Source organism: Impatiens glandulifera, chromosome 1 (genome assembly GCF_907164915.1).
Source record: "Impatiens glandulifera chromosome 1, dImpGla2.1, whole genome shotgun sequence".
NCBI lineage: Eukaryota > Viridiplantae > Streptophyta > Magnoliopsida > Ericales > Balsaminaceae > Impatiens > Impatiens glandulifera.
Genome location: NC_061862.1, coordinates 157915019 through 157942569, shown reverse-complemented (window position 1 = coordinate 157942569; position 27551 = coordinate 157915019). Strand labels below are relative to the sequence as shown.

Genomic DNA, 27551 nt, shown 5'->3' with positions numbered 1-27551 from the left:
AGGGATGCTCATAAGCTATGCTGGACCAACTAGAACTGCTATCTAGTTCTGTTGTGAGATATGCTTTCAAGCATTTAAGTGGTCTTGTCTTGTTCATGAGTGATCAGCAAGGTGGGGAGAATAGTCAGCGATACCAATTTACAAAAAAATATGTTGAAGGTGGAGACTATTAGAAATATGCTTGTGATATTCTCAAGACTTGTGTTGGATGAGTTACACTTGTATCCACATCTCAAAGTTTAACATTGTATGATGATTCTCATGTGATCAAATCTTATGCAAAAGGGAGTTCGAATGAGTAAATGATCAATATTTAGGCTTACTGAAGTTATTGTTTTTTAATTCATTATTTTGGTATCGTCTCTACATTCCTAAAAGATGTGAACTGAGGAACAATGGGAGTAGATCTCAGAGTTCATTTCTGTTTTCAATTCATGAGTCATGACCAATATGACTTGGAAGATTCCTTTGTAATTAGGCCGAAGACAGGAGTATTATTAACTGTATTTGATTGCTACTATGTGATTATGGCTCATGCATCTTTTTTTTGTAGATGTTGCCAATCAAATTGAAAAACACCCATATTTGAACATGCTTTTCTTGAAGTTATATTTTTTTTTGCATAATCTCAATCTTGCTGTTTCTAGAAGACCGTCACATATAGGCTGTATTATGAGATTAGCATATTTCAATGTACATTGTCCAAGGGACATTTTTATGCTTCCGCTCACATATCTTCTCTCACCTATCGCCATAAGTATTTTATCATGAAAAATGGAATCTTAAAGTTAGACTACTGAGAAATCAAGGTTAAAAGCAGGACGATTTCGCTTAGCAGACTGTCTCCTTAGTTCACATTGATCGACTATCAATTAACATTGGATCTATTAGGATACAAATGCTGAAAATATTGACATAACATGCAATTTTGCTTTCCACAATTGGAGTTTCCTGATCTCATTTAGTTCCTGCTTTGAGTTTTGCTGGAGCCTGAAGTATCTTCTTCACATACTTTTTATGTCATTCTGCTCTTTATGACATGTATTTTGTTTTTGCATCTTTGCAGATAACAACAACTTTTTGACGGTCATCAGTCTCTGGGCACCTGTTGTGGCTGTAAGTAACTAGCATTTTTGCTCCTCTGTAATGGGTAATATTATTCATATACCACTTATACACTTCTAAGTTCCGCTTAAAGATTCTTAAGAACCAAGGGGACTGAGTAAAGTGTGAGAACCCAAAATCTAATATCTTTAACACCATCTCTGGTAACGACTCTCAAAATCCTGAGTTTGCAATTGGGAATCTTCAATCGTAAACTCAATCGCCAAAGATCTCAAAAGAGACATTAAAGATGCCTCATCAGTGACAATCCAAAAGGCACCATGAACCAACCTTGGACTACGCCAGGTAAAAAGATTGAAAAAGAACACCTTAAGATGCCTTTATTGCATACAAGTGTTGGCGTAAAATTAAATAACTTTGGAACTAGTTCCAATGTAAAGGCGTTTAACCCTAACACCTCTGAGGTTTGGGCAAGGAGCAACATCTCAAGGAGCCATATTAGAACTGATCCCCTCCTATTTGATGTTTTATGTATTTTCATTCTACTTTGATTAACTCATGACACTTGACATCATTGACTTTGTTTTTAATGGTTTGATTTTTCCATAGTAAGTGCGACTTTTGCATTTACCTTGTATCAATGAAAAATAATCTCACTTAAAAAAAAGACGTTGATAGAATCATAGTCAAAGCGTTTTAGTCCCACGTTGAAAATATTCATATTGCTCGATAAAAGTGGTTTCATTGGTAGGAGGAAATTCGTTGGCTGGAAATGATAGTAGGAGGTGGATGTCAAGGAAGAGAGAGAGCCAGTGAGCGGGAGAGTTTTGAAAATTTATTTCAAAATGGCACGGAAATGAACACTGCATACTCTCTTTCTCTCTTTATTCATTGATCAACAAGTATATATGTCTTAAATGGATTGTAACCTATTATTTCATTTGTGGTGCTAAATCCAAAAATAATTCACTGGTGATTTCACATTGTTTCTTAATTTTGATATATTCCTTCAACTTCTTATTTCAGATCTATCTTATGGATATTCTCATATGGCATACACTTTTATCAGCAATAGTGGGTGGAGTAATTGGTGCGAGGGATCGCCTTGGAGAGGTGTTAACAAGTCATTTTCTTGTGAATTTGTTTATGTTATATGCTTAATATTACATCTCCATATTTTAGTTTGAGTTTTGTCTTAATTCCCATTGAACTTACTGTTTGCTTCCTTTTTATATTTTTTTGTTAGATCCGTACACTAGATATGGTGCACAAAAGATTTGACAGTTTCCCAGAAGCTTTCACCAAGAATCTTGTCTCTTCTCAAACGAAACGGTAAAATTTCTTTTGTCTCTCCACATATGACTTTTGGATTCTTTTAATGATTTTCATTATTTTTTTTAAAGGCATTGTCTTTTGTTTTTATTAAATCAAAGTCCAGCTACACTCAAGTGAAAAAAAAAGTCATAGTTAAATCTACCTAAAAGCAAATAAAAGAAAGAGCTAATAAACTAACTGTAACCTATCTGTCTAGACAAAAGAGTAAAAAAGATGAGAATGCTAGTGGTGTTGCCCCAAAATGCATTATGGTTGGAATTTTTTCTTCAATGGTTTATATATATATATATTTTTTTTTGTCTCTTACAGGATACCATTCAACTTGCAGACACCTCAGGTTGGTATATTTCTCCTGAAAGAACTCTTTCATTGTTTACCTATAGCTGGTTTGATAAAATGTCTAGCCTTATTTGTCTCTTTACTTTGTAATTTTATTCTCTCCGGTTGTTACACTTTTATTATCCTCCGTCTAGTTTTTTTTGTAAATTCTAATTTATTTACCATATATCGGCTTTATAGTTACCTAATTAGTCTTTCTTTACCATTATCTTGCTTACTTCTGTTTATCATATATATTTTTTCTGTTAATTTATTTTTTCCTTTTAGTTAACAACACATGTTTTGTCTAAAACTGAAGTGTTTTCTGAGTTATGTGTGTTTGAATTGGGCGGCAGGCTCCTCATGATAACAATAAGATATATGCAGCCATATTTTCCCCATTTTGGAATGAAATAATTAAGAGCTTGCGGGAGGAAGATTTCATAAGCAATAGGTATGTTATTATTTTTAACAAATCAATAGGTATGTTATTGAGTTGTGCATTTGCCTTGTAGACTCTTGTCTCTTGTTATTTTGATTCCTAATTAAACTCCTGAACAGGGAGATGGATTTGCTAGCTATGCCAAGCAACTCTGGCAGTCTGAGATTAGTTCAATGGCCTTTATTTCTTCTAAGCACCAGGGTCTCAACTAATATTTTCTTCTCTAATTTGATCATCAACAGAATATTATTGTAGCCTTGTTTATAGACAATTGAATTTGCTTAATGCAGATCTTGCTAGCAGTAGATTTGGCAGTGGATTGCAGAGATACGCAAGCAGATCTCTGGAACAGAATATGCAGAGATGAATACATGGCATATGCTGTTCAAGAGTGTTACTACAGTATTGAAGCTATTTTGCATTCCTTGGTTGACAATGAAGGAAGACTTTGGTTAGATATCCTTCCATTACATATGCTCATTTACCCACTTCCACCCAACAATTCTCTTTTATTTTATCCAAATCATCTATCCAACAGTGCCTTTTTGCATAATTGTATGTTGACAGGGTTGACCGTATATTTCGTGAAATTAACAGCAGTATGCTAGAGGGTTCTCTTGTTATAACATTGCATTTTAAGAAGCTGAATATGGTTCTCTCCAGATTTACTGCTCTCACTGGGCTTCTGGTAATTTTTTCAATAATGTCTTACCGTTGGTTATACATTTTTGGGCTTCAGATTGATTACTCTCCTTTACCCCATAATCATCTAGCATGCAAACTGTCCCCTTTTCTTTTGTGTTGTTAGAATGCAATCTTAAGAAAAATGGCATCTATGATGTTATTATCAATACAGCTTTCCTTAAAAGAGAAATTTGTTTTTTTGACAGATTAGTAGTATTCAATTTTCTTTATAAATGTTCTATGAACTATTCATCTTTCCTTTGTCGTGTAACTGACCTGACCGGTAAGATTGGGTCCTTATGGTTTAGACCCATTCATTTGGTTAATCTTGTTTCCTTAAATCTAATGGATTCACTTGGCTTAAGAACATCTATATACAACAATTTGTAGATCTTTGTAAGGGGCATATCTGGACATGATTTCACTTTCATCTAAACTCTCTTGAGCACTTTGTGCGTTCTGAAATTATTCCCTTTTTGGGTTAACCTTTAAATTTTCTTATGGCTATTCCACAGCATTAGGTTCCAAAACTCAAATCTTGTGCCCCTTGTCTCAATTCATTCCAGCTTAGTGAAAGCACTAACCATTGGAGATTTAAGACATTTGAAGCATCTTTTTCAAAGTTGCCTTACTGCATATTCTTAACATATATATGCTGCATATGCGGTGGTTATGTTCAATATTATTCACTGTAAGATGTTGTAACAGATACGGAATGAATCTCCTGAACTTGCGAAAGGGGCTGCCAAAGCCATGCATGAATTTTATGAGGTTGTTTCTCATGAACTATTGTCATCTGATTTAAGGTATGAAGTTGCATTTTACTATACTGCTTGTCTCATATGTATCACATGCCAAACATCGTCATGATTCCTGAAACTAATATCATTTGATGATCCAGGGAGCAGCTTGACACATGGAACATATTAGCTAGGGCAAGAAATGAAGGGCGACTCTTCTCTAAAATTGAATGGCCTAAGGATCCTGAAATAGTAAGGCTTCATATTTCTACTTCCACAAGTTTGTGATGCCTGGGTTTACCCAATATTCATCATACTTTTGTTGCAGAAGGAGCAGGTGAAGCGCTTGCATCTACTTCTTACAGTGAAGGATTCTGCTGACAATATTCCTAAGAATCTAGAGGCACAAAGAAGATTGCAATTTTTCACTAATTCCTTATTTATGGCCATGCCTCCCGCAAAAGCAGTTGCTGAGATGATGCCGTTCAGGTACCCCATGGAGTTAATTAATGGAGTTTTTCTTTTTTCTAGAAAAAATCCACTTATACTTTAACCTTAAGAGAAGAGCACCCTTGAAGCTGTTGGGATTTTATTACTGATCATATTAATTCTTTTAGATTTAGTAGTAGTTTAATGAGTTTTTATTGTTATTATGCAGTGTTTTCACTCCGTATTACAGTGAGACTGTTCTTTATAGTTCCTCTGAGCTGCGAGTAGAAAACGAAGATGGAATATCTATATTATTCTACCTTCAGAAGATTTTTCCTGGTATCTTGTATTTTCTAAAGAGTTTTTGTCTCTCTCCTTGCTTGTTAATTTGTTACACTTGTTAGGACTTCAGGTTATTTACTGTATTTATTTAATACTTCCAATCTAGTCCAGCTTCATATTGGACTCAATCCAATCCAGCAACATATAGGGCTGTAATTGGCAATGCTGTTGATGATTTTGTTTTTTATGGATTTTCTTAAATGGTTCTCAATAGGCAGTCAAGTTTCTTTTTTTGCGAAAAACGGCAGTCAAATTTTGGTTTATATATATATATATATATATTTTTTGAAATGTTACAGTTTGTATTAATAGGGTCTAATAATACAAACACAATGTCTGCCATTTTGAACAAGTGAGTGTATGTTGTTCATTCAACAACTTAACCACTTAGTCACATGAAGTTTACGTTGTTCCTTCAACAACTTAACCACTTAGTCACGTTGAATTGGTTGATTCATATATTATTTGAAGTTTGTGTTGGTTTTTCTACTATGAACGTCCTAGAAATTTGTGCATATGACCTAATGACAAATATGACTAGTAGTGGAAGAAGTTATTTGAAGACAATAATCACTGTGGGCTTATTTTTTTTTTTTTTTGAAAAAGTCAACTTTTCATTATGAAGATGAGGAAGGGAAAAAAAGTCTACCTTTCATTATGAAGACTGGGAAGGATAAAAACAAAATACAAATAGAAGAAATTTAAATGTCAATAAGATTGAAAATTTCTCAACTAGACCCACTTTTTCGGATTGAAGTAAACGCGTGTAACATGAATCCTTTGAGAAGATTGTACCCATAACTTTTCTCTTCGAAGACTCCTCTATTTCTTTCTTTCCAAATCGTCCACCACATGATGAGAGGGATTGGTTTCCAGCCGTCCGCAGTATTGTTGCTAGAACTCCAGTCAATCCATTTGACCCAAAAGTCGGTAACATTTGGTGGAGTATCCGATTGGAAATGAAGGAGGTGACATAGAGGGTTACTACTGACCCCTAATTCCACTTTGATATGGATCAGATTGTGATGGCCCAGTGTCAAGTGTCTTAGTTTTCTTTGCTTAGGTTAACTGCTGATGTCTATCCGTGGTGAATTCAGTTTCATAATACAAATGTTTTTAGACCTAGACGTAAGGAGTGGAGAAAGAAGTTGTGTCTATATCACCTTGAGTTACATCAGGTAGAAGTGTACAGTAGTATAAGCTTACCATAAGATGAATATAGGCTAGACAACCATCCCGATAACTAAAAATCTCTAATACCCACCTTCCAGTTGATGGTGAGGTGGATAATTGTCCCAATTTTTTCATATAATGTCTAGACAAGACTATAGTAGTAATATTATTTTTTTCAGATTTGAAAATTGCACTATCCAAAATATGCTCGAACTCTACAAAGTTTGAGAATCTAATTCATTTTATTGTTTTTATATAAGGATATTGTTAGGGTAAGCTTAAGATAAATATATTGTTAGAGCAAGTTAGTAATGGAATTTAGATAACCTACTAGGGTAACTAAAGTGGCAAGAGTCGTTCCTAAGAGTGCAAAGGCTATGGCTTTGATTCCCACTAAAAACGCCTTAAGTTGAAGTGGGGGTTGTGCTAGCTTCCTAAATTAAAAATATATTTATACATCTCATTAAATTTGCTGATTTAGAATAAATACAAACTTTGATTCAGAATGGGTGCTTAAAGGTATCAAATATTAATTTAAAAATATCACAAGGGTAAAACATGAATTTGGAAGAGTAATTTACTAAAGGATATCTTAGGTACATCAAAGAAATTTCTGGCTTCATACACACTTTTATGCATAGATATAGATAGTTTACACATCAATTTTTGTTGTAGTTAAGTTCCATTGATGTTCAATTGTATAAATATGTACTTTTCTCAAATTTAGATGAATGGGACAACTTTTTGGAACGTATTGGCCAAGGAGAGACTGCTGCTGATGAACTTCAGAAGAGCTCTAGTGATGCCTTGGAGCTTCGATTTTGGGCATCTTACAGAGGCCAAACTCTAGCTAGGACAGGTCAAATTCAGTTGATTCTAGCTCTTTGTTGCTTCTTTTGTGTGGTATTTCATTTGGAGTATGTTATGGCAGGAATATTTGTTTGATTCTGATTCTATTTTCTGCATTTTTTAAACACAGTGCGTGGAATGATGTATTATAGAAGGGCATTAATGCTGCAGAGTTTTCTGGAGGATAGATCTTTGGCTGGTAACCTATCTTAAATATTGTGAATTTGTTTCTCATTTGAGAAGAAAGCTTGACTTTACCAAATTTTGCCAATAGGGGACAGCAACCCACGTTCAACCTTCCCTTCAGTACAAGGATTTGAAATGTCACGCGAAGCTCGGGCACAAGCTGATATAAAATTTACTTATGTTGTCTCTTGCCAAATCTACGGGCAACAAAAACAGCGAAAAGCACCTGAGGCTAATGACATTGCGCTGTTGTTGCAAAGGTACCTGAATAATCAAGTTACATGCACAATGTGTTGCTGCGTATCCCTTGTTTTCTGTAGAATTATCAAAATTATTAGGGTTTATCCGTAAGTATTAGGAATTATTGTCACTATTATCTGCTGTAAATAGGTCAGATTTTATTAGATACTTTCTGTTGGGAGTTCCTGTAATTGTGGAATCAGCTTCCCTTATCTATAAGCCCATGAGAGATCTATATCCGTATGAGTTATGTCCCCTTTCTATAAAAAGATGACGTAATTATTCTCCCCATGAATATCATAATTTAAGGAAATATCATATCTAATATTCAAGGTTCTTCTAACTGGTTATTTTCTAGGAAAATTGTCAACAATTAGTCAAATTTGTAATGAACCAAACAATAATATTTTTAATAAGTAACTTCCTTTGGAGGGTTTGGAGGGTTTGGATGTTTCACCATGGTAGGGAGACTTTCTTGTATAAGTTTGCAAAATGTGGAGTATACAAGCAAAATAAATTATTCCCAAATAATCCTAAGAGTTGCCTAGAAAGTCTAAATTACTAAAGGAAAAGCTAAAATAAGTCATCTAAGTTCTATCCTCGAATATGTGATGTGTAATTTTCTCATCTGTTGTATATTTGAGAATACACTTTTTCCAAGTTACCGTGCTGAAAGATTAAAGGATAATTTTCTCCATCTAGATATATAGATATGACACTAGTTGTAGTGTCGAGGCAACAAAAATAAAAAAGAAAAACATTTGTGTGTGCCAGAGTAAAGGCTAGAGAAGATTTTGTTTTCAAAAAGGGTTAAAGGCTGACACTAATTGGTGATTCATTTTAAGGTACATGTATTACAAGAGAAGATGAATTCAGTTTCTCCCCAAAATATGTTAATATGCCACGGAAGAACATACATTTTAAATTTTTAATGAATTATTAACCTCTTGCTACCTTTTTGGACAAAATGTTGAAACTGTTATATCTGTATTCTTAGGAATGAAGCTCTCCGTGTCGCTTTCATACATGTGGAAGAGAGTGGTGCTCCTGATGTAAAAGATTCTAAGGAATACTTCTCAAAGCTTGTCAAAGCTGATGGAAATGGAAAAGATCAAGTATGCCATATTGATAGTGATGATTGCCTTCTCCATAACTTGTGCACCTATTTTGGATTGATCCAAACCTCAATTTTCTCTCCTTTTGAGTGTGCTCATGTTTTTATTTTTTACTTATTTTCTTTAGTATGCAGTATTCTTAGTTATAGTCTTCTGTTTTTTAGAAATATCTCTAGGATTTAGTTCCCTTCTCTATTTTTTTAGAAATATCTCTAGGAAGAAGTCTGTCATTTCTCTCGATGGTGAAGAGTTTAATGAGTCAACCATAGTTGTATTAGTGTCCCAGAAAAGAATGTTATTTCCTATCTTGCTATTTGTGATTATACATCAGTCATTTTCACTGTACAGAAATTTCTTTGATGTAATTCTTGATACATATGGCTTTGACTAGAATTATGATGCCATTTTTCTTTGTGCTCCTGATTTCTTCATTAATTTGCTGTTCCTTACCTTGTTGGGATTTTGGTTGACATATTACATTTTATTCTCTTACCTTAATATCAGCTAACCATTTGTTGCACATTATTGATATGTACTCTATGAACAACTATTGTGAGTTTACTTGTTTGGTTATGTATTCATGCTCCTTTTCTTCTTGGTGTTTCTCCTTTCAATTGTTAGTGTTGCATAGTCAATATCTTAGGGTTTTTAGATCATATGGTAAGCATTATATTTGTAAGTTTCATATGGTAGTGAATCTAGTTTTCTTTTTAATTGTGAAGGAAATATATTCTATTAAACTTCCTGGAGATCCAAAACTTGGTGAAGGGAAGCCTGAAAATCAAAACCATGCCATCGTATTCACTCGTGGTGAAGCTGTTCAGACTATTGACATGAATCAGGTAAATTAATGCATATACCTTGACAAGAAAAGACCGTTATGTTTGAAGAGCAATAACCTCGTCGGTGGGGATATTATGGACTTGAATAAGAGCCTTAGACAACAATTTGATTGAGAGCCTTCAGGGTGTGGGATACTGTTTTTTGCGTTTTTGTTTCTTTCCTTTATGGTTGCTTTGTTGCATTCTCGGCGCCTTGAATGAAGTTACATATGTTTAGCTATCATAAATGTTACATTGAAGCTGACGTATTTCTTTTACATTCTTGATTCTCAAAAGACCTAATCATTTTCCACCAAGAAGTTTCCCATGCATAAGGGGTTTTGTCTTTTTTTATTGAATGATAATTTTGAAACAATTGTCTTTTATTGTTCTATAGTGTCTGTCAAGTTTGTTTTTTACATGTGGTAGTTCACAATAGCTTTTTTTAGGTGTAACAAATTCTTTAGAAGGATGTTGCATTGTTGAATTAGTAAACCCCAAAAATTGAACTGATGGGATACTTTTATTTTTTCTAAATGAAGTGTTTCATACTGTGATTCTTCTTGATTTATTTAAAGGCTATTGTTATCATAAAAAAAGGAATATGATTTTTCTTTGACCATATATTCATTGATATGGCTGAAATAAATGGATTCCAAATGGATGCTGTATTCTTGCAGGCTAGCAAATAAGTATATAATATCAGCTGAAACTATATTTTCTTTTCAACTGTTTTGATTGAAAATGGAAAAGGAGATCATGAATTATCAATAGTGTAACTGTTGACATTGTGTGTGTATGCCATTTCTTTTTGTGGTGATGATAGTAAATGGTTTAGCTGAATGTTTGTTTGGCCACATAGCTTAGCTTTTTCTTTTCTTTATTTATTATTTAGGATAATTATCTAGAAGAGGCCATGAAAATGAGAAATCTCCTCGAGGAATTCAAGGCAGATCACGGTCTTCGCCCTCCAACAATTCTCGGTGTTAGAGAGCATGTATTTACAGGAAGGTAGAAGTTGCCTCTTTTCTCATTAGAGAAATAGTTTATATGTTTCCACTTTTTTCTTGCTGACTAATCATGCTTGCTTGAACCATGCAGTGTGTCTTCATTAGCTTGGTTTATGTCTAATCAGGAAACAAGCTTTGTCACATTAGGCCAGCGTGTTTTGGCAAAGCCACTCAAGTAAGTACTGTGATACTGTTGCATAGAGAATTACTTGCTTTCCCTAACGGATTCTTTGCACAAGGTCTGATCCTATGCCGTTTCAAACCTCAAGTTGGGTATATGACACAATGGAGACATGATAAATTATCTTAGCATCCATTTACATAAATTTATCTGGAATTCTAAGTATTCACTATCTTGGGTATCCTTTCCATCAGTTTTGGTCATGGATTCACGTCCATGGCTTCCGCTCTGCAATAATATTCAATTAAGAATCATTTGTTTAGCTTATGATGTCATTGGGGAACTCCTGGGCTGCTTGTGCTGTCTAATGAGCTCTAGCATCTTGCTGGTTTCGTTACTTCTCATATGAAAACTATTTGATGTTTTGGCATCACATCTGCAGAGTTCGTATGCACTATGGACATCCTGATGTTTTTGATCGCATCTTTCATATTTCTCGAGGAGGTATTAGCAAGTCCTCTCGTGTTATCAACATTAGTGAAGATATATATGCAGGTAATTGCTCTGGTTCTATAGTACTTTTGATTTATTTCTGTGAGACTTGATCACTAAATGAAATTAAATTTTAATCCATGCGAGTAAAGAAATATTTGAGCATTTCTGTGATTTTGTAAACAGTCTAATGTTACTCAGATGTTTTTGTTGCTGTAGTTCAGTTTTGATGTGAGTAATATTAGAAGTATAAGCAACATCAATTATTCCACTGCTTTTTGTGCAGGGTTCAATTCTACATTGAGACAGGGAAATATTACTCATCATGAGTACATTCAGGTTGACTATTGTAGCATTATTGTGTTTTCAATAGTGAATGTGTTCTTTAACTGATTAGATTTGAACTCAGGTTGGTAAAGGAAGAGATGTAGGGTTAAACCAAATTGCACTATTTGAAGGTAAAGTTGCTGGTGGAAATGGAGAGCAAGTTCTGAGTAGGGATATATACAGGCTTGGACAGCTATTTGATTTTATTAGAATGCTGTCCTTTTACTTCACAACTGTTGGCTTCTATGTCTGCACAATGGTACATGATCTCTCTAGAACTTGAGTCGTTTCCCAATAATTTGAAGCTAATTGACGTGACCGTTCCTAGATTATGCACTTCTTATTTTATATTTTTGTTCTGATTGTAGATGACAGTTCTTACGGTATACACCTTCTTATATGGGAGAGCTTATCTGGTAAATCTGAGGATATATTTTCATAAATATTTCCATTCTCTATTTTTGATTGTTATGTAATAGTTGAATTGTTCTGATTGTTTCAGGCCTTTTCTGGACTGGACCGTGGAATTGCAAATGCCGGTAAAAGGCTGGGAAGCACTGCTCTGGATGCAGCTCTAAATACTCAATTTTTGGTCCAGATTGGAATTTTTACTGCTGTTCCGATGATAATGGGTTTTATACTTGAGTTAGGATTATTGAAGGTTGGATGCAGCTCTAAACATATTTGATTGATTTTCATAGGTTTAAGTGGTTGATTAGAATCTTGGTATGATTTTTATGATTGAATGGTAGAGTTAGGAATGAACATATATGAGATATTCTAAAATAATTAATTTTGATGAAACAAGGTCTCAAGAATTTCTAGTTTGATGCAGCTTTAAACATATTTGATTGATTTTCATAAGTGTAAGTGATTGATTAGAATCTTGGTATGAATTTTATGATTGAATGGTAGAGCTAGGAATGAACATATATGAGATATTCTAAAATAATTAATATTGATGAAACAAGGTCTCAAGCATTTCTTGTGGGACAAAGTGATGGTTTGGGTTGTGAAGGGTTCAAAATGGAGTAGATATGATTTGATACTTGAGAGGTAGTTGGAAATTATATGATTACCTTACTTGCAAGGTTAGCAAAATATGGCCTATGGCCGATTTCATAACCTACCTACCTGGTTAGTTTTGGGAATCAGCTGATAAAGTTTAGTAGTATCAAGGTGCAAAAGTAACTTGTAATTACTCTTGTTTGCAATATAGAATTGAGGCTTGATTATTCACTAGGTGCATAAGTTATGGTTCTCTCTTAAATTTAAGAATGAATAGCATGTTATATTATCCCTTAAATTTATATGTAGCATTGTTTTTTATTCAGAATTGCATGTTATTATAATTATCTAATGGCAAGTCATCCTTGACATGATCTATTTGCAGGCTATTTTCAGTTTTATCACAATGCAGCTGCAGCTATGTTCTGTCTTTTTCACATTCTCACTAGGAACTAGAACACATTATTTTGGGCGTACAATTCTACACGGTGGTGCAAAAGTATGTGAGCTGGTTTTGAAGTTAATACTTGCTTAGTATATGTTTTACTTCTGTGAATGATTTGCATTTGCACTTCTGTTTACCACCTACAGTATAGAGCAACTGGCCGTGGCTTTGTTGTGCAGCACATCAAATTTGCAGATAATTACAGGCTGTACTCAAGAAGTCATTTTGTGAAAGCGTGAGTGGGACTTTTTTTTCAGATGGAAAACTTTGCTTTAATCTAAGCTTCTCTTGTGTGGAAACGTATAGAGGACTGATGCATATATTTAATAAAACCTTCTGCACTATATTTCTCTTTCCACAGGTTGGAAGTGGCTCTGCTGCTTATAGTTTATATTGCTTATGGATATGCAAAAGGAGGGGCTGTTTCATATGTCTTGGTTACTTTTAGCAGTTGGTTTCTTGTCATCTCATGGTTGTTTGCTCCTTATATCTTCAACCCATCTGGTTTTGAGTGGCAGAAGTAAGTTACATATTCTGTTTCTGTTCTGTTTTCATAACGTGTTTAATTAGAAGCTGACTACCTTTTGCTTCTGTTCAAGCGAGTAACATAGTAAAAGTGGAAATTCATTATGATTAACACAAGAACTGAAATTAAAAAAAAAAATGTTACTCTTATACATTAAAACAATTAGGGATCTGGAATGAAATATTATTGACCACCCGAGTTTGATTTTGGCTCAACAAATACTTGTTTCTGCTTGAAAAAGAAGCCTACCTTGAATTGGGGAGTAGTAATGATGATTCCAATTTTTTAAGCAGCAACATGGGAAATTCACACGTTTGAGATGTTTCATCAGAAAATGCAAAGACCTTTATGCCAAATGTAGTTTGGACAAAATTCTATTATGTTTCTAACTAATTAAGTCTAATTTGTTCTCAACCTCAATAGTAGCCAGACCCATTAATTAATCTTTGCTTCCAAATGGCCCACATATTTATGGGAAAATTGTTCTCCAATGAAAATAAATCGGATATAGTACACCCCTAATCTATGTATTCTAGTTTTATAAGCTCTATTTTATAATTTTTTGTACACCTAATATGATTCTATATTCTTAAATGGGGTTGAATTTCCTTTGAAAGAAATTTTTGTACATCATTTGGAACTGTTCAGAAATATATTTTCTAACTTGTGTTGCAACTGGGTTATCAGGACAGTTGAGGACTTTGATGACTGGACGAGCTGGCTAATGTACAAAGGTGGTGTTGGGGTAAAGGGGGAGCACAGCTGGGAATCTTGGTGGGACGAAGAACAGGTTATAGAAATAATCAACAATTATTTCAATGCTTCATTATTGATCTTTTTCTTTTTCCATTGAATTAAATTATGTACTGCATAAACTAGTACTGGTCATTTTTCCATTCTAGTAATGAAAGATTTTATCTATTATATTAAATTAAAGTAAATTGAAATTATTCATTACTATCACTAATTAGGGATTTTATCCATCTGTACAGGCTCATATCCAAACATTACGAGGACGGATACTGGAAACTATCTTAAGCTTGAGGTTCTTCATGTTTCAATATGGCATTGTGTACAAACTCAATCTTACAGGAAAAAATACATCGCTTGCAGTATGCTTCTGTCTGACTTTTTCTTTATTTGGTTCTCATTTGAATTTTTTTAATGAAATTGTTATGATGATTGTTTCGAATAACCTTGGTATTTGGGTTCTATTACAAAATTACCTAGGAATAGTTTGATGTCAAAAGTATAGTCTAAAACAATTGAGTGTATTTAATTGATGATTTACATCAAACATGGCCTTAATCTAATTTGGCTGTTACTTTTCACAGCTTTATGGCTTTTCATGGGTTGTGTTGGTAACGATTGTTCTCATATTCAAGGTTGGTAGCCACTCTCCGTTTATTCTAATCATCTTTTTTTCTTTGATAATATGGAAATAACTTGGAAATTTGTTATTTTGCTACACAGATGTTCACTTTTACACCAAGGAAGTCTACAAATTTCCAATTGATGATCCGATTTCTGCAAGGAGTTTTATCTCTGTTATTAATCACAGCACTATGCCTCGTTGTGGCCTTCACAAATCTTACAATTGTGGACTTGTTTGCCTGCATTCTCGCTTTCATTCCAACTGGTTGGGCTATTTTAAGTGTAAGTTTCTTAAGCTAACATCCAATATTTTCTGTTTCTATTATTTTCAAGTAATTTGTTCCACATTTAGAACTTCATGGTAGTAGTGTTATTTGGAACTTTTTGATGAAATAGAAGATTAGTTAGGGTTATTTGGATTACCTAAAATATTATTTATATTTAATATTTTTAAAATGATTTAAAATATTTTTGAATGCTTCTCGCATTCACAACATTTTTCTCATTAATGAAAAGTTTACCCTTAATTTAAAAAAAATGATTTCAAGTGGCAAGAATCTTGCTTAAAAGATCAAAGGTCTCAGATTCTATTTTCATTAAAAACACCCTAATTGAAGTGGGGCCATGAATGTGGGTGGTCGTGCTAGGCACTATTTTAGTATTTTAACGATATTTGAAAATGAGGTTATTTTGGTAAAAAAATAATTTGTATAATAAGAAAGATGTTTGTGGTAATTTCAGCTGGCAATTGCATGGAGGAGAGTAGTTTGGACACTTGGGCTGTGGGATTCGGTTAGGGAGTTTGCGAGAATGTACGATGCTGGAATGGGAATGATTATATTTGCACCAGTGGCAATATTGTCTTGGTTCCCATTTGTTTCCACGTTTCAATCTCGCCTCCTCTTTAACCAGGCATTTAGTCGCGGTTTGGAGATTTCTCTCATTCTTGCGGGGAACAAAGCCAATGTAGACATGATGTAGACTAAATAAGTTTTCCATATAGTCATTGTAATTTTATTTTTTCATTTTTACTGTTTGTTTATCAAGTTTTATATTTGTAGACGAGTTTGATATAGAGTATTGTTTTTCTTCAACTCTGAGTTTAATATGTATTTGCATCTTTGTCACCACGCCTTGCCTTTCTATTTATGCAAGTCATTTAATTATATATATCGCGGCTTGTAATGTTTTTTTTAAACTAGTTTTAACTTAGATGTGAATTTCAAGTCATTTAGTGGTAAGTTAAGATTGTGGAGCAAACTAGGACCAAACCAGAACCATTTCCGGTCCTACCCACATTTCAAACAAATTTTTCTAAACTACCCACCTTTTCATTCTCATTCCCAAATTACCCACCTTCTCTCTACAATAATAATTAACTCATTAATTAATTTACTCTCTCTCTTAACCCACTAATTAACTCTCTCTCTCTTTAAACCCATTAATTAACCCTCTCTCAATTATTAATTAATATTCTCACTTTTAAACTATTAATTAATTCATTCTATCTCAATTAAATAATTAAAATATATTATATAAATATTAAAATAAAATAATACATAAATATTATAAGTTTATATTAATTATATCAAGAGTATGATTAACCAATCACTATAAATATAATATTGAATTGATAAATCACTAACTCAAAAGTTAGATGAAAAGTCGTTAAAAGATAAAACCAATGTTGTAGAAAAAAATTAAATTATAAAGATAAAATATGCATTTTATTGTATATTAAACGTGATTAATATTTATTATGTATTTTATTTTATTATAATGTTTATGTTTTTTATTGTGATGTAATATTTATGTAATGTATTTTATTTCAAGTTTTAAGTTTCGTTTATGTATTTTATTTTAATTAATTTATAATAGTTATTTAAATTATTTGATTTAGTGTATTTAATTTGGATTATATATATATATTATATTTATAGATTTAAATAAACATAAAATATATGTGTTATTTTATTTTAATATTTATATAATATATTTTAATTATTTAATTGAGATAGAATGAATTAATTAATAATTTAAAAGTGAGGATATTAATTAATAGTTGAAAGAGAGGGGAGTTAATTAATAGGTTTAGAGAGAGGGGGAGTTAATTAGTGGGTCAAGAGATAGTGAATTAATTAATGGGTTAATTAATATTGTAGAGAGGGAAAGTGAGTAGTTTGAAAATGAAAATGAAAAGGTGGGTAGTTTGGGAAAATTTGTTTGAAATATGGGTAGTACAGAAAAGTGTTTCATTTCAAATTATGCCCCTCAACATGTTCTTCCTTAATTTGATCTTCATTTATTAACCTTGTGCTAGTCATTTAGTTACTTATTCATACAATTTAGTATATTTCATACATGTGCAGGTATTAATATATTTATATGCATATTTAAAATTAAGTTATTTTTTTAAAATTTTGATTAATTTTCTATATATAATATATTTTAAATTAAATCTATTTTTTTTGTTTGTCTTGTTCGTATCACCATCCTAATTTGTTTTTTTTACTTTTAATATTGTCATGTTATAAATGTGTTTTTTTTTTATAAATTCGAAGTTGATAGAGTCTATAGAGTCAATAGGTGCACAATATTACATATAAATATATATATATATATATATAATAAATAAAAACATATTAATAAATACATAATTTAAATCAAATGTAATTTTGGTGTAGTCTTCTTGTTTGTAACGTTGGGTTGAACTGTCGTAATGTCATAAATGCATTCTTTCTTTGTTTCTATCTTCTTGTTTGTAAAGTTGTGTTGAACTGTCGTAATGTCATAAATGCGTCCTTTATTGTTCCTATAATCGAGGTTGACAGAGTTACTACATATGAATATGAACGAACCAAATCCTGTTCTACCCACCTTTTAAACAATTTTTCTCAAATTATCCACCTTTTCATTCAAATTCTCAAACTACCCACATTTCTCTCTCTAAACCATTAATCAACTTTTTAATTACCTATCTTCAACATTAAATTCACTAATTACTTTATTTTATAAATACAAATATATATAATTAAAATTAATAATATATATTAAATAAAATATATTACATAAATATTAAAATAACACATATATTTTATTTTTACTTAATTTTATAATTATGATATATAATTAAAAATAAGCATTATAAATTAAATAATACAAATAAATATTATAAACTAAAACAAAAATTATTACCTACACCTTTAATATTATATATTAAAATAACACATATATTACATTAAATATTAAAACAACACATCTATTTTATTTCTACTTAATTTTATAAATATAATATATATAATTAAAACTAAACATACTAAATTAAATATCAAAATAAATATTATAAACTAAAATATTAAATAAAATAAATTAAACTAAATCTTAAAATAAATTACCTAAATCTTAAAATATTTATAAAAATATTAATTTAAAAAACCTTAAAATAAAATAAATTACAAAAAACTTTAAAATATACGTGTTATTTTAATATTTATGTAATATATGTATTATTTTAATATTTATATAATATATATTTTATTTTATTTTAATAAATAATATAATATTAAAACTTTATGTAATTTAATTTATTTTAGTGTATAATATTTTATTTTAATTTATAATATTTATTTGAATTATATTTATAATGTTTAATTTTAATTATATATATTAAAATATATATATATATATATTTGTATTTATAAAATAAAGTAATTAGTGAATTTAATGTGAAAGATTTGTAATTAAAAGGTTGATTAATGATTTAGAGAGAGAAATGTGGGTAGTTTGGGAATGTGAATAAAAATGTGGGTAGTTTGGGAAAATTTGTTTGAAAGGTGGGTAGAACAAGAAATGGTTCGACCAAACCAAGTCTGCATCTTGTAATCCAATCTTTTGAACAAAATGTATACTTAAAAAATTAAAAATTAAATGTAATTTAAATTTAGGATAACAATAATTGTGAAATGGTATTAATCTTGTAAACATAATGTATGTAGTTTAAAAAAAATAAATGACAGAGTTAATGATAATTAAAAATGGCAGAGTTAATGGCAAGATGTGTTCAAATCTTATCAAAATGTGAATTATTTATTCTTCTTCTATTAGCATCTCTTTATAAAAGATGAGCCCACTAGAAATATTTTTGTTATTGTTTCTTTCCAAAAAAAAGAAATAATAAAGCAATGTAAGAATTTTAAATGTTAATAAGATCGAAAAATTATCATCCCGTACGAGCCTCCTTTTTCGGATTGAAGCAAACAAATGTAATATGGATTCTTTTAGAAATTCGTACTCATAACTTTTCTTTTCAAAAACTCTTTTATTTCTTTTAAATCGTTCACCACATGATAAAGAAAGCAGTTGTGTGTAATATTATTATTATATAATAAAAGTAAAATAGTTTAAAATCTAACATAATCCCCTAAAGATCAAATTAATATTGTGATGTTTTGGTAAGCAAAATGAGGCAACAATTCAAGTATAAATCCAACAATTCTTACTTATATTTTGAATGAGGTGAAAAAAGCAAAATAAAAAACAATGCAAAGTAAGAAAAAAGAAAATAAAGTAAACTACACAAAGAGATGTAAGAATCAATTTTGCTAGAATTCCAAAGGTCTCAATAAGCTAGGTTTGTTTATGGGCACATCTAACAATTAGGTACAAATTCTCTGAAACAACAAATAAATAGGCCAAGAATAAAGAGCCCTTCTTTTTTTCTTCTTCTTCTTTCTAGTTCTTAAAACAACATAAAACAACAATAATCAGAAGAGACTGATATCTCCCCCATCCTTTCTTCTTCTTCTTCTACTTTGAGTTGTTAAAAAGTATCTGAATTAAACCAACATTTTTTACCCTCGACCCTTCTTAGGTGAGTGACCCGTCTTCCTCTTATGCCTACTGAAATCCGAAACGAACCTAAACGTTTGCCCACATCCAGAAGATGTGCAAACATAAGGTCTTTCACCTGTATGAACCCTAATATGTTCTGTTCTTGCCCAAGCCCATTTGAATGTCATCTTGCAACCATTCCAAGGACAACCTAAAGGACGCTCATCGACATGTACACGCCTGTGCTGAACCAAATACTTGTGCGAGAAGAATTTCTTTCCACACCCTTTTATTGGGCAGATGTTCCTTTTGTGTAAAACCAATTCTTGTTTTGAACCGAAACTCATCATGCAACCTTCAATGTCACAACCATGCTCTCCGCCTTCATCTTCTACTGTCTTCTTCTTATTATTGTTATTAGTAGTAGTAGATAGACCAGCCGAACCTTTTTTCTTCTTACCGTCTGTTTGGCTATCCATGTTAGCCGCTTTCTTCACTGCTGACTTGGCAACCGGAGGTTTTTTAGGGGGTTTAGAAGTTTTCACTGCATTATCTGTTTCTTGTTTAAGTTTTCGTTGGTTCCTAAGGCTGCTTCTTATTTGGTTTTGATCAAGACTCTCATCCGATAACTCCTCCATCTTAAAACGTTTCTCCTTTTTCAAATAAACACTCTCCGCCACTTGTTTCCTTTTCCTTGCGCTTCTCCTACTAGAGGAGGCTACGTCAATGGTCAACTTAGTGGGAATCTCTCGATTTCTGGTTTCATTTTCAGTTAGAATCTCGAGCTTCACTTCAGACCTTCCCCAAGAGTAAAGGCTTCTATCTTCATTTTCTACTTCTTCTTGTTCTTGTTCTATGTCTTCTTCTTGTTCATCGAAATCTTTTTCTACTAATAAAGGATGGGCTTGATTCGACATCCACACCTTCCCACACCATTTTCCAGCCATTTTGATCTTCTTCTGTCTTCCTGATGATCTCCCGTAAACTTTGAGTTTTTTTTTCGGGGTAGAAGGGGAAGAACGACCAAATGCTTTGTAAATGATACTGTTGTAAGGCATCTGCTTACTGTAGAGGGGCGAGCGGCTGAGAATTGCACTGTAGTAAAGATTGATGTCTAGCTTTACAGCCCAGTCCCCATTACCATGTAAAGCTTCTTCGCTTTCTAAGGATAATTGTATCTTTTCTTCATCTTCTTTTGTGGCTTCTTTGAAAGTGATGTCATTCCAGATGTAATCAATCCCTAGTTCATCAGCAGCTAGCTTTGCAGCACTCTCGAGTTCTGGGTAGTCTGCAAATTTATTAATGTATAATAAGAATCTTAATCATAAGCTACAATAGATTCAAATCAAATGTAAAATCATTTTGGTGCCCGGCAAATTTCAATAATATTGAACATGATAAACTTAAACAACACAAATTGGAATAATTAGGAAACACCATTGCATCTGAACTTCTAGTTGGAGAGATTTCAAAACCGTATAAATTACATGATAAACAGACAGTTGGATCGTTTGACCGAAGAGTTGGCGGTTTCTCAACAAGATCCAGATTTCTCCTAAAATTCACTTTTTTATCAAATGATGTTATTTTGACCTAGAGTTTGATATATTAAGAAGCTATTAGTCCAATAATACTAGTTATCTCTTACTTTTCAATCTCAAACTTCATTTTACAAAAATCACTTCCCTCCAAAAATCCCCATCCAAGATCATATGAAAACAGTGAAAACAACTACATGAGGACTAACCTGGATGGCAGAGAAGCATAATATGAGATCCACCAATTGGACGAAGTAGCTTTTCTACTTCTGCAGCATGTCGAAGACAGAAGACATGCAACCTAGAAGAATCATCATCAGACCCGAATCCATTTTCAAAAGTATGAGATATAGCCTTGCAGGTAACTTTAGAACTATTTGTAACATCAGTTTCAACAATATTCGATTCATCGCGAATGCTACTCTCAACTTCAACCTCCGCAGAGAAGTCCTCATCCGCTCTAAAACTTAGATTGGGTGAATGTTCTCTGACTTTGTCTCCAACCTGTTCTTCATCAGAATCGGAAGAATCAACATAAGCTGAAGCCAACAATCCAAGGGCGGTGGAGGCTGTTTGCATCTCAATATCTGAGATGACAGCTTCACTTCGATCTTCTATTTGCATTTTCTCAACAGATTGAATCGGAACATCAAACAAGCCATTGCGGACACTTTTGTCCACCCGTCCTGCTATTAGTCAAAAAGGGATTCAAAACAATGCACAAAAAGCACACGCAAAAGTAACAACTCTTACTAAATTCTGATTTAAAAAACCTACCAGAAAATGATTTGTGAACAGGAAAGTTGGAATGATTGTTGGTGACTGGAATACCATCATTAGTTGAACCAGAAACGATGACTCTATTGCTAAAGATACTAGAATCAGCTGACATGAAGTGCCGAATCGCTGCTTCTCTAGGTTGAACAATAGCAACACAAGCAAAGCTCAAGATTCCACAGGTTACACAGGAAAACAATCCTTTATCATATAACTTATTACCCTGAGAAGTTTTTTCTGTTAGCGGTGGAGAAGTAAAGGTTTTAACAGTATCATTCACTTTCCCTGTAAAGAGGCCTGACAACTTCTTGACTTCCATTCTCCTGTTTAGCATGAAATTGTCAGAGACTAAACTTCCTGAGGTCTTTGTTTCTTCTATTGAACTACCGAAACCAAAGGACAATCCAGGGTTTCCTTTGAACCGAGAAGCAGTGTCTAGAGTAGAATCCACAGCATCATCTAAAGAGTTTTGCGGAAGTAAAACAATAGATGATCCTTTCCCTAGAATATGGAGCAGTTCATTATTCCTTATAGCATCCTCTACAAAAAACTCTTTGATTAGGGTTTCACCCTCACCCTTCTTTCTATCCTTTAACCTTGAACTCCGTGGTTCTGAATTGATTGCACTGGAAAACCTATTTCATAAAAACAATTAGGTGAAGACAGATAATTAGATTTTATCAATTATAAAAGATGAAGTATGATGAAAGTGTTCATTGAGAAATTTGCTTTTACACTTTTCATGTATAGTTGGTTAGGTAATAGCAATGTTGATTTTGGGCTGTTTTGTTTTACATTTTTTTCATGTTGATCACGTTATGGAAGACATTATATTCGTTATGTTTGCCAAAAATCACAATGATCTAGAAAATAATTTGATCATGATCCTGTGACATAATACCAATTTCCAAATAGGCTCAAATATTTTCACTTTCATTTTTTTTGTTTTATTTCATGTTCTAATTCCTTAGTTTCCTATTAAAAGAAAAGAATGCAATGTAAAAAAAAAAGTCATCATTATCCTACAACTATGAGAATGCAATAATAAGTTTTCAATCAAGAAGCATTTCAAAATAGACATCTTTGACAATCAAAGAAATAAAAAAAAAAGTTGTGCACGAAGCTCACCTCGAAGACAGTGATAATGCAAGGTCATAGAGTAACTGGCAATTAGATACCATTGGTGGACAATTGATTGAAGCCCTACGAATTGCAGCTTCTTTTGCAAATCTCAACCATTCAGGAGTCGCAATATTAGCTGCTTCTCCACAATTAAATCCTGCAATAAATTAAAACAGATGCCAAAGGAAATAAAGTAAGACAGGATATCGTATATTGTTGCTAAGTAAAGAATATGGCCAAGAGATTACAATAGGAGATATCTAACCGTGACTAAATCCTGAATGGTATGCTCTAGGGAAAGTGACAACAAACTCCCCAGCATTTTGTACCAACCTGATCATAGAAGACAGAAAAATTGGATGAGATATTTCAGGATACAGAAAGATGCAACTTTTACCCTCAAACAACCATAGTAGACTAGTGTGCTCGGCCAATTTCAGGATACAGAAATTTTCCGTTCATATGTGATGATCCTAATGTTTGTTTCTTTTTGAATCATGGAAAGACCCAGAAGAAAACCATAGTCCACATGTTATTTTGTATTCCATCCTTTTACTCTTTTTTTTACCAAGGTTCTTTTCCTGGAGGAGATTACAAACTCTTATCACTTGAACTATCCTAGATGGGTATTTTGTAATCCATTTTATCGTCTCAAAAAAGTTAGCAAGAACACTAACTGATTTTTCATTATTCACCTTGCAAACAAGCTCTTGATTAAGAGAGATCAATAAAGTCAGTAGATTTCCTTTCAAATGCAATTGAATTTTTTAGTTTTATCAAAACAAAATGAATAAAATTCACCTGCAGCAAGGGACCCCTGCACTAATAAGTACTTCTGGCGACATCACCGTTGTCTTCTCACCAAGAATAGCGAAAGTCACTGAAAGAAACATATCATGAACATGATTATGAGAACACTGGTAACAATGAACAAAGGTCTCAGATATCACATAAGAAAGATTGATTCTAAGAGATCAATGGTAAATAAATAAGAAAAAAAAACACTCTCACTAAAGCAAGAAATTAATCATATTTTGATCTATAATTACAAACTCACCACCATAAAATACGATTATCAGTTAACCAACACAAAATAAGTTTTTAGTAACATAAATGTACTCTTTGAGGTTGGACTAACCCTTAGGAGAACTATAACTTAAACGTTGCAGTTATGTTGAATTAAACCCCACACTATTTCTCATATTTTCAATGTCAGATTCAATTCTCATGCTTGTGCCAATTCAATGTAGCCTGATGGATCAGTTGTTCAATAAACATCGTTCAGGTCACATGGTGTAGACACTATATTCGTATTTATTAGAAGTCGTATTGTGACAACTCTGTTAATTTGAACTTTAACATTTACAAAAAAAATATCCCGAACAGTATGCCTAAACCTCCTAAACTTAAGCAGTGTGGTTCTTCGAAGAGTTATTATTAATTGATATTAAAGCTCATCCAACGTCTAAAGGTTATTTACACCTCACACCATGGTCACATACTTCGGGTGTGGGATCCAAGTCCAATACCCTAATCAATCGAGTGATGAGAGATTCTTAGTGAGAATCAAACCTCAAACCTTTGGTGGTCTCTTTGATAAGAGACTTACCACTTGACTACCCTGGTGGGTTCAAATCATAGTTCATATAACCTAAAACAAGTTCCCAAAAGAATTGTGCTCCAACATAATGGTCTATGGTATTTCTTTTTCCTCGCAAAACTGTTGCACATTGTCCATACTGAGGAACATGACTGCATAAGAAGTTGTATTTTTTTTTTTGGCGAATTTTCATCTTCATAAACTCACCATCTAAATGATCAGTAGGGTATATGATCAAACAATTTCCGCCTAAGAAGGATTGACACAGAGATTTTTATATTCATAAACAAATGGTAAACAGAGCATACGAAAACATAAAACAGAGAGGTACAGGATTTAAGTTCTTGAATCAAATAAAATGAAGTAGAAAACTAACCAAGAGGATTAATCTCTCCTCCATATCCCTGAACCTTGATCACATCTTCAAAGGCGATTGCAGCATCCCTAGGAACTCCATACCACGTCTTCCCTGCCCCCATATGCATATAATTCAAGCTATGAAGATCATGATCCTCCACATGCCAAGCAAACCAACTAAACATCATTGCAATATACACCATTGGAGATGTCACACCAGGAATTTCTTCTTTCATAAACCTCAACAAAGATCCTTTAGCCCTAGAAACACCTCTCATATTCCAAGCAGTATCTCCAACCGTCATATAATCCCCTGTCTCCTTTTTACCACTTAAAGGCGCAAATGCCGAACCAGGCATGTCATTAGCATACTCAACCGAAAAAGGTTTATCACCATTAGCCTTCCAATAAAGGGTTTCAATTTCTAAAGGCGAAAGAGTCTTCTTAACAATCTTCTTCAAGTAATTCTTCTCAAATAACTTCGCTTTAGCAGTGAACTGAGACACAGTATAATCTTCACCACTCTGCCAAACTGGCTTCTGAACTGGCCGATGCTTCCTCGGACAGAACCCGATCTGCTGCTGCCTTGTGGTGAACGTTGGAGAAGATTTAGGGTTTGAACTCGTTGAACGAGCAGCGATAGAAGTGTTCAGGTTTGTAATTAAGGTTTTCTTCGCTGGTGCTGGTAAGGGTGGAACTATTTTGCATATTCCATACTTTGAAGCTTCTTTCTCGATCTTGAAAATGTAAGCAATCGGATCCTGAAACTCTGCTAAAGTAGGATGAAACTCAGGTGCTAAAGGTAGGGTTTTGAGCCATGAAAAAACCTCGATATCTCCTGGCTCTGCTGTAACTGCCGATGAAGTCATTTCTTCAATTACTCTGTCTGCAACTCAAGCTTCTTTCGGTGAGATCCGTGAGCATCATTTGGATTCCATGGAGAGATTTAGATAGAGAAAATCATGAAGCTATTGATATTCAGTCCGCCATTTCTCTTTCTCTCTCTATACCTTCTTCTTCTTCCCCTGCTTTTCTTTAGTAATGGTAACAGGGGAGAGAGAGAGATAAAGAGAGAGAATCAGTGAAAAATTTTGGGCAGAGCGGGCAGACAGAGTGAGAGTGGGGGATGAGGATGGGGGAGTTACACCAAAAAAAAAAAATTGTGGGTATAGGATTAATGTAAATACACTATTAAATTTTAGAATTTATTTAAATAATAGATTCAACTTTTAAAATTATAAATATTTATGCCCTTATTTAAATACGAGAATTAGAGATGGCAATGAGGCGGATTGAACGGGATGCATTTATTTATTTTTTTTAATTATGGAGAGAGTATAAAATTTCATAGTTAATTGCTTTCCGTTTTAATCAAAACGCTTCCGGTGGAAATCGAACTCGTGACATTTTTGTCTCTTAGGTCGAATTTTTTTACTGGACCAGTCTGGTGGAGTACGGACATACATTTATCAACCCCACCCCGTTTTATTTCGGAAAGTTTTTTTACCATCATCCTCGTCCCGTTTGGTTTTAGGGAATTCCTGCAAGGCATCGGTATTATATATATATAAAAATAAAAATAAAAATAAAATTATATAAAAATATTTTTTAATATAATATATATTAAAAAATCATATTTTTATAAAAAAAATAAACTTTTATAAAAAATAATAATTATATCTGTGATTTTATATTCTGGCAGAAATAGGATAAGACCGAGGTCCAGAGAACACAAATACCATCTCGCACTATCCCAGTCCATTACCGGTCAAAACGGGGGACAACTGTCTCTATCCTTAACATGACAATTCATATCAGAAATTACGGAACAAACATACCTGAAGAGATAGAGTGCTACGTTACAACTAATTAAAAGTTTTAAGTAGCTATTTAACTCTTTTATGTAAATTCAAGGCACTATTTTTGTTAAATATATTATTTGATAGTCAATCAAAGTTGAAGGATTAATTTTTTACTTGTAAGGAATGGTCCGGACTTTTTTGTTATTTTCTTCCATTGAAGAGAAATGTTAAAATTGAATGAAAATTTTGTATTTGGTTTTAAATTATAAACGATGATGATAAATATATCAATTAATAGATTTATAAGATTACAATTAAAGTAGATAATCTTGCTAAATCTTGTTATAAAAATGAAATATAACATTAAATGTGAAGATATAAATGTCTTATGTACTTTATTATAATATTACAATTAAATAAAGGCAGAATATTTTATTACTCTGTTACCAATTGTTTAATACAGTCTTTATTGTGTAACAACAT

At 32.7% G+C, this 27551-nt stretch overlaps 2 protein-coding genes across 3 annotated transcripts in view; one reads left to right on the top strand and one right to left on the bottom strand.

The window, feature by feature from the left end:
• Positions 1 to 16171, top strand: part of LOC124920416 (callose synthase 10) — a 30282-nt gene extending 14111 nt beyond the window's left edge. The window contains exons 20-51 of the mRNA XM_047460906.1: positions 1067 to 1116; positions 2092 to 2178; positions 2312 to 2397; positions 2710 to 2737; positions 3075 to 3172; positions 3280 to 3361; positions 3451 to 3611; positions 3728 to 3848; positions 4553 to 4650; positions 4746 to 4836; positions 4913 to 5073; positions 5243 to 5352; positions 7256 to 7387; positions 7508 to 7576; positions 7652 to 7823; positions 8801 to 8918; positions 9641 to 9760; positions 10635 to 10750; positions 10841 to 10924; positions 11313 to 11425; positions 11649 to 11701; positions 11772 to 11948; positions 12058 to 12105; positions 12192 to 12350; positions 13083 to 13196; positions 13289 to 13377; positions 13504 to 13662; positions 14356 to 14458; positions 14661 to 14780; positions 15003 to 15053; positions 15142 to 15324; positions 15784 to 16171. Coding sequence (XP_047316862.1) covers positions 1067 to 1116; positions 2092 to 2178; positions 2312 to 2397; positions 2710 to 2737; positions 3075 to 3172; positions 3280 to 3361; positions 3451 to 3611; positions 3728 to 3848; positions 4553 to 4650; positions 4746 to 4836; positions 4913 to 5073; positions 5243 to 5352; positions 7256 to 7387; positions 7508 to 7576; positions 7652 to 7823; positions 8801 to 8918; positions 9641 to 9760; positions 10635 to 10750; positions 10841 to 10924; positions 11313 to 11425; positions 11649 to 11701; positions 11772 to 11948; positions 12058 to 12105; positions 12192 to 12350; positions 13083 to 13196; positions 13289 to 13377; positions 13504 to 13662; positions 14356 to 14458; positions 14661 to 14780; positions 15003 to 15053; positions 15142 to 15324; positions 15784 to 16023 — 3593 coding nt within the window. The 3' untranslated portion in view covers positions 16024 to 16171. The remainder of the gene's footprint in view (positions 1 to 1066; positions 1117 to 2091; positions 2179 to 2311; positions 2398 to 2709; positions 2738 to 3074; positions 3173 to 3279; positions 3362 to 3450; positions 3612 to 3727; positions 3849 to 4552; positions 4651 to 4745; positions 4837 to 4912; positions 5074 to 5242; positions 5353 to 7255; positions 7388 to 7507; positions 7577 to 7651; positions 7824 to 8800; positions 8919 to 9640; positions 9761 to 10634; positions 10751 to 10840; positions 10925 to 11312; positions 11426 to 11648; positions 11702 to 11771; positions 11949 to 12057; positions 12106 to 12191; positions 12351 to 13082; positions 13197 to 13288; positions 13378 to 13503; positions 13663 to 14355; positions 14459 to 14660; positions 14781 to 15002; positions 15054 to 15141; positions 15325 to 15783) is intronic.
• A 3455-nt stretch (positions 16172 to 19626) lies between these two features.
• Positions 19627 to 26373, bottom strand: LOC124920415 (lysine-specific demethylase JMJ705-like). Of its 2 annotated transcripts, none has more exons than XM_047460904.1 (7): positions 25286 to 26373; positions 24111 to 24189; positions 23575 to 23642; positions 23316 to 23466; positions 22188 to 22822; positions 21620 to 22099; positions 19627 to 21160 (listed from the first exon to the last, which is right to left on the bottom strand). In XM_047460904.1, exons 1-7 carry the CDS (start codon positions 26133 to 26135, stop codon positions 19893 to 19895), a joined length of 3531 nt encoding a protein of 1176 aa, XP_047316860.1. In that variant the 5' UTR covers positions 26136 to 26373; the 3' UTR covers positions 19627 to 19892. The 2 variants fall into 2 exon arrangements, with proteins under 2 accessions (XP_047316860.1, XP_047316861.1); XM_047460905.1 differs by having other exon boundaries at positions 21620 to 22096.
• Between the last annotated feature and the right edge of the window lie 1178 nt (positions 26374 to 27551).

What these genes read in the sequence shown, in the direction of transcription:
- LOC124920415 (XM_047460904.1), bottom strand. Translation starts at nt 26,135, where the DNA reads ATGACTTCATCGGCAGTTACAGCAGAGCCAGGAGATATCGAGGTTTTT. An exon ending in AGGAGAGATTAATCCTCTTG is followed by an intron (nt 24,190 to 25,285) that starts GTTAGTTTTCTA and finishes TGTTTCTTTCAG; the next exon opens with TGACTTTCGCTATTCTTGGT. An exon ending in GCAGGGGTCCCTTGCTGCAG is followed by an intron (nt 23,643 to 24,110) that starts GTGAATTTTATT and finishes TTCTATGATCAG; the next exon opens with GTTGGTACAAAATGCTGGGG.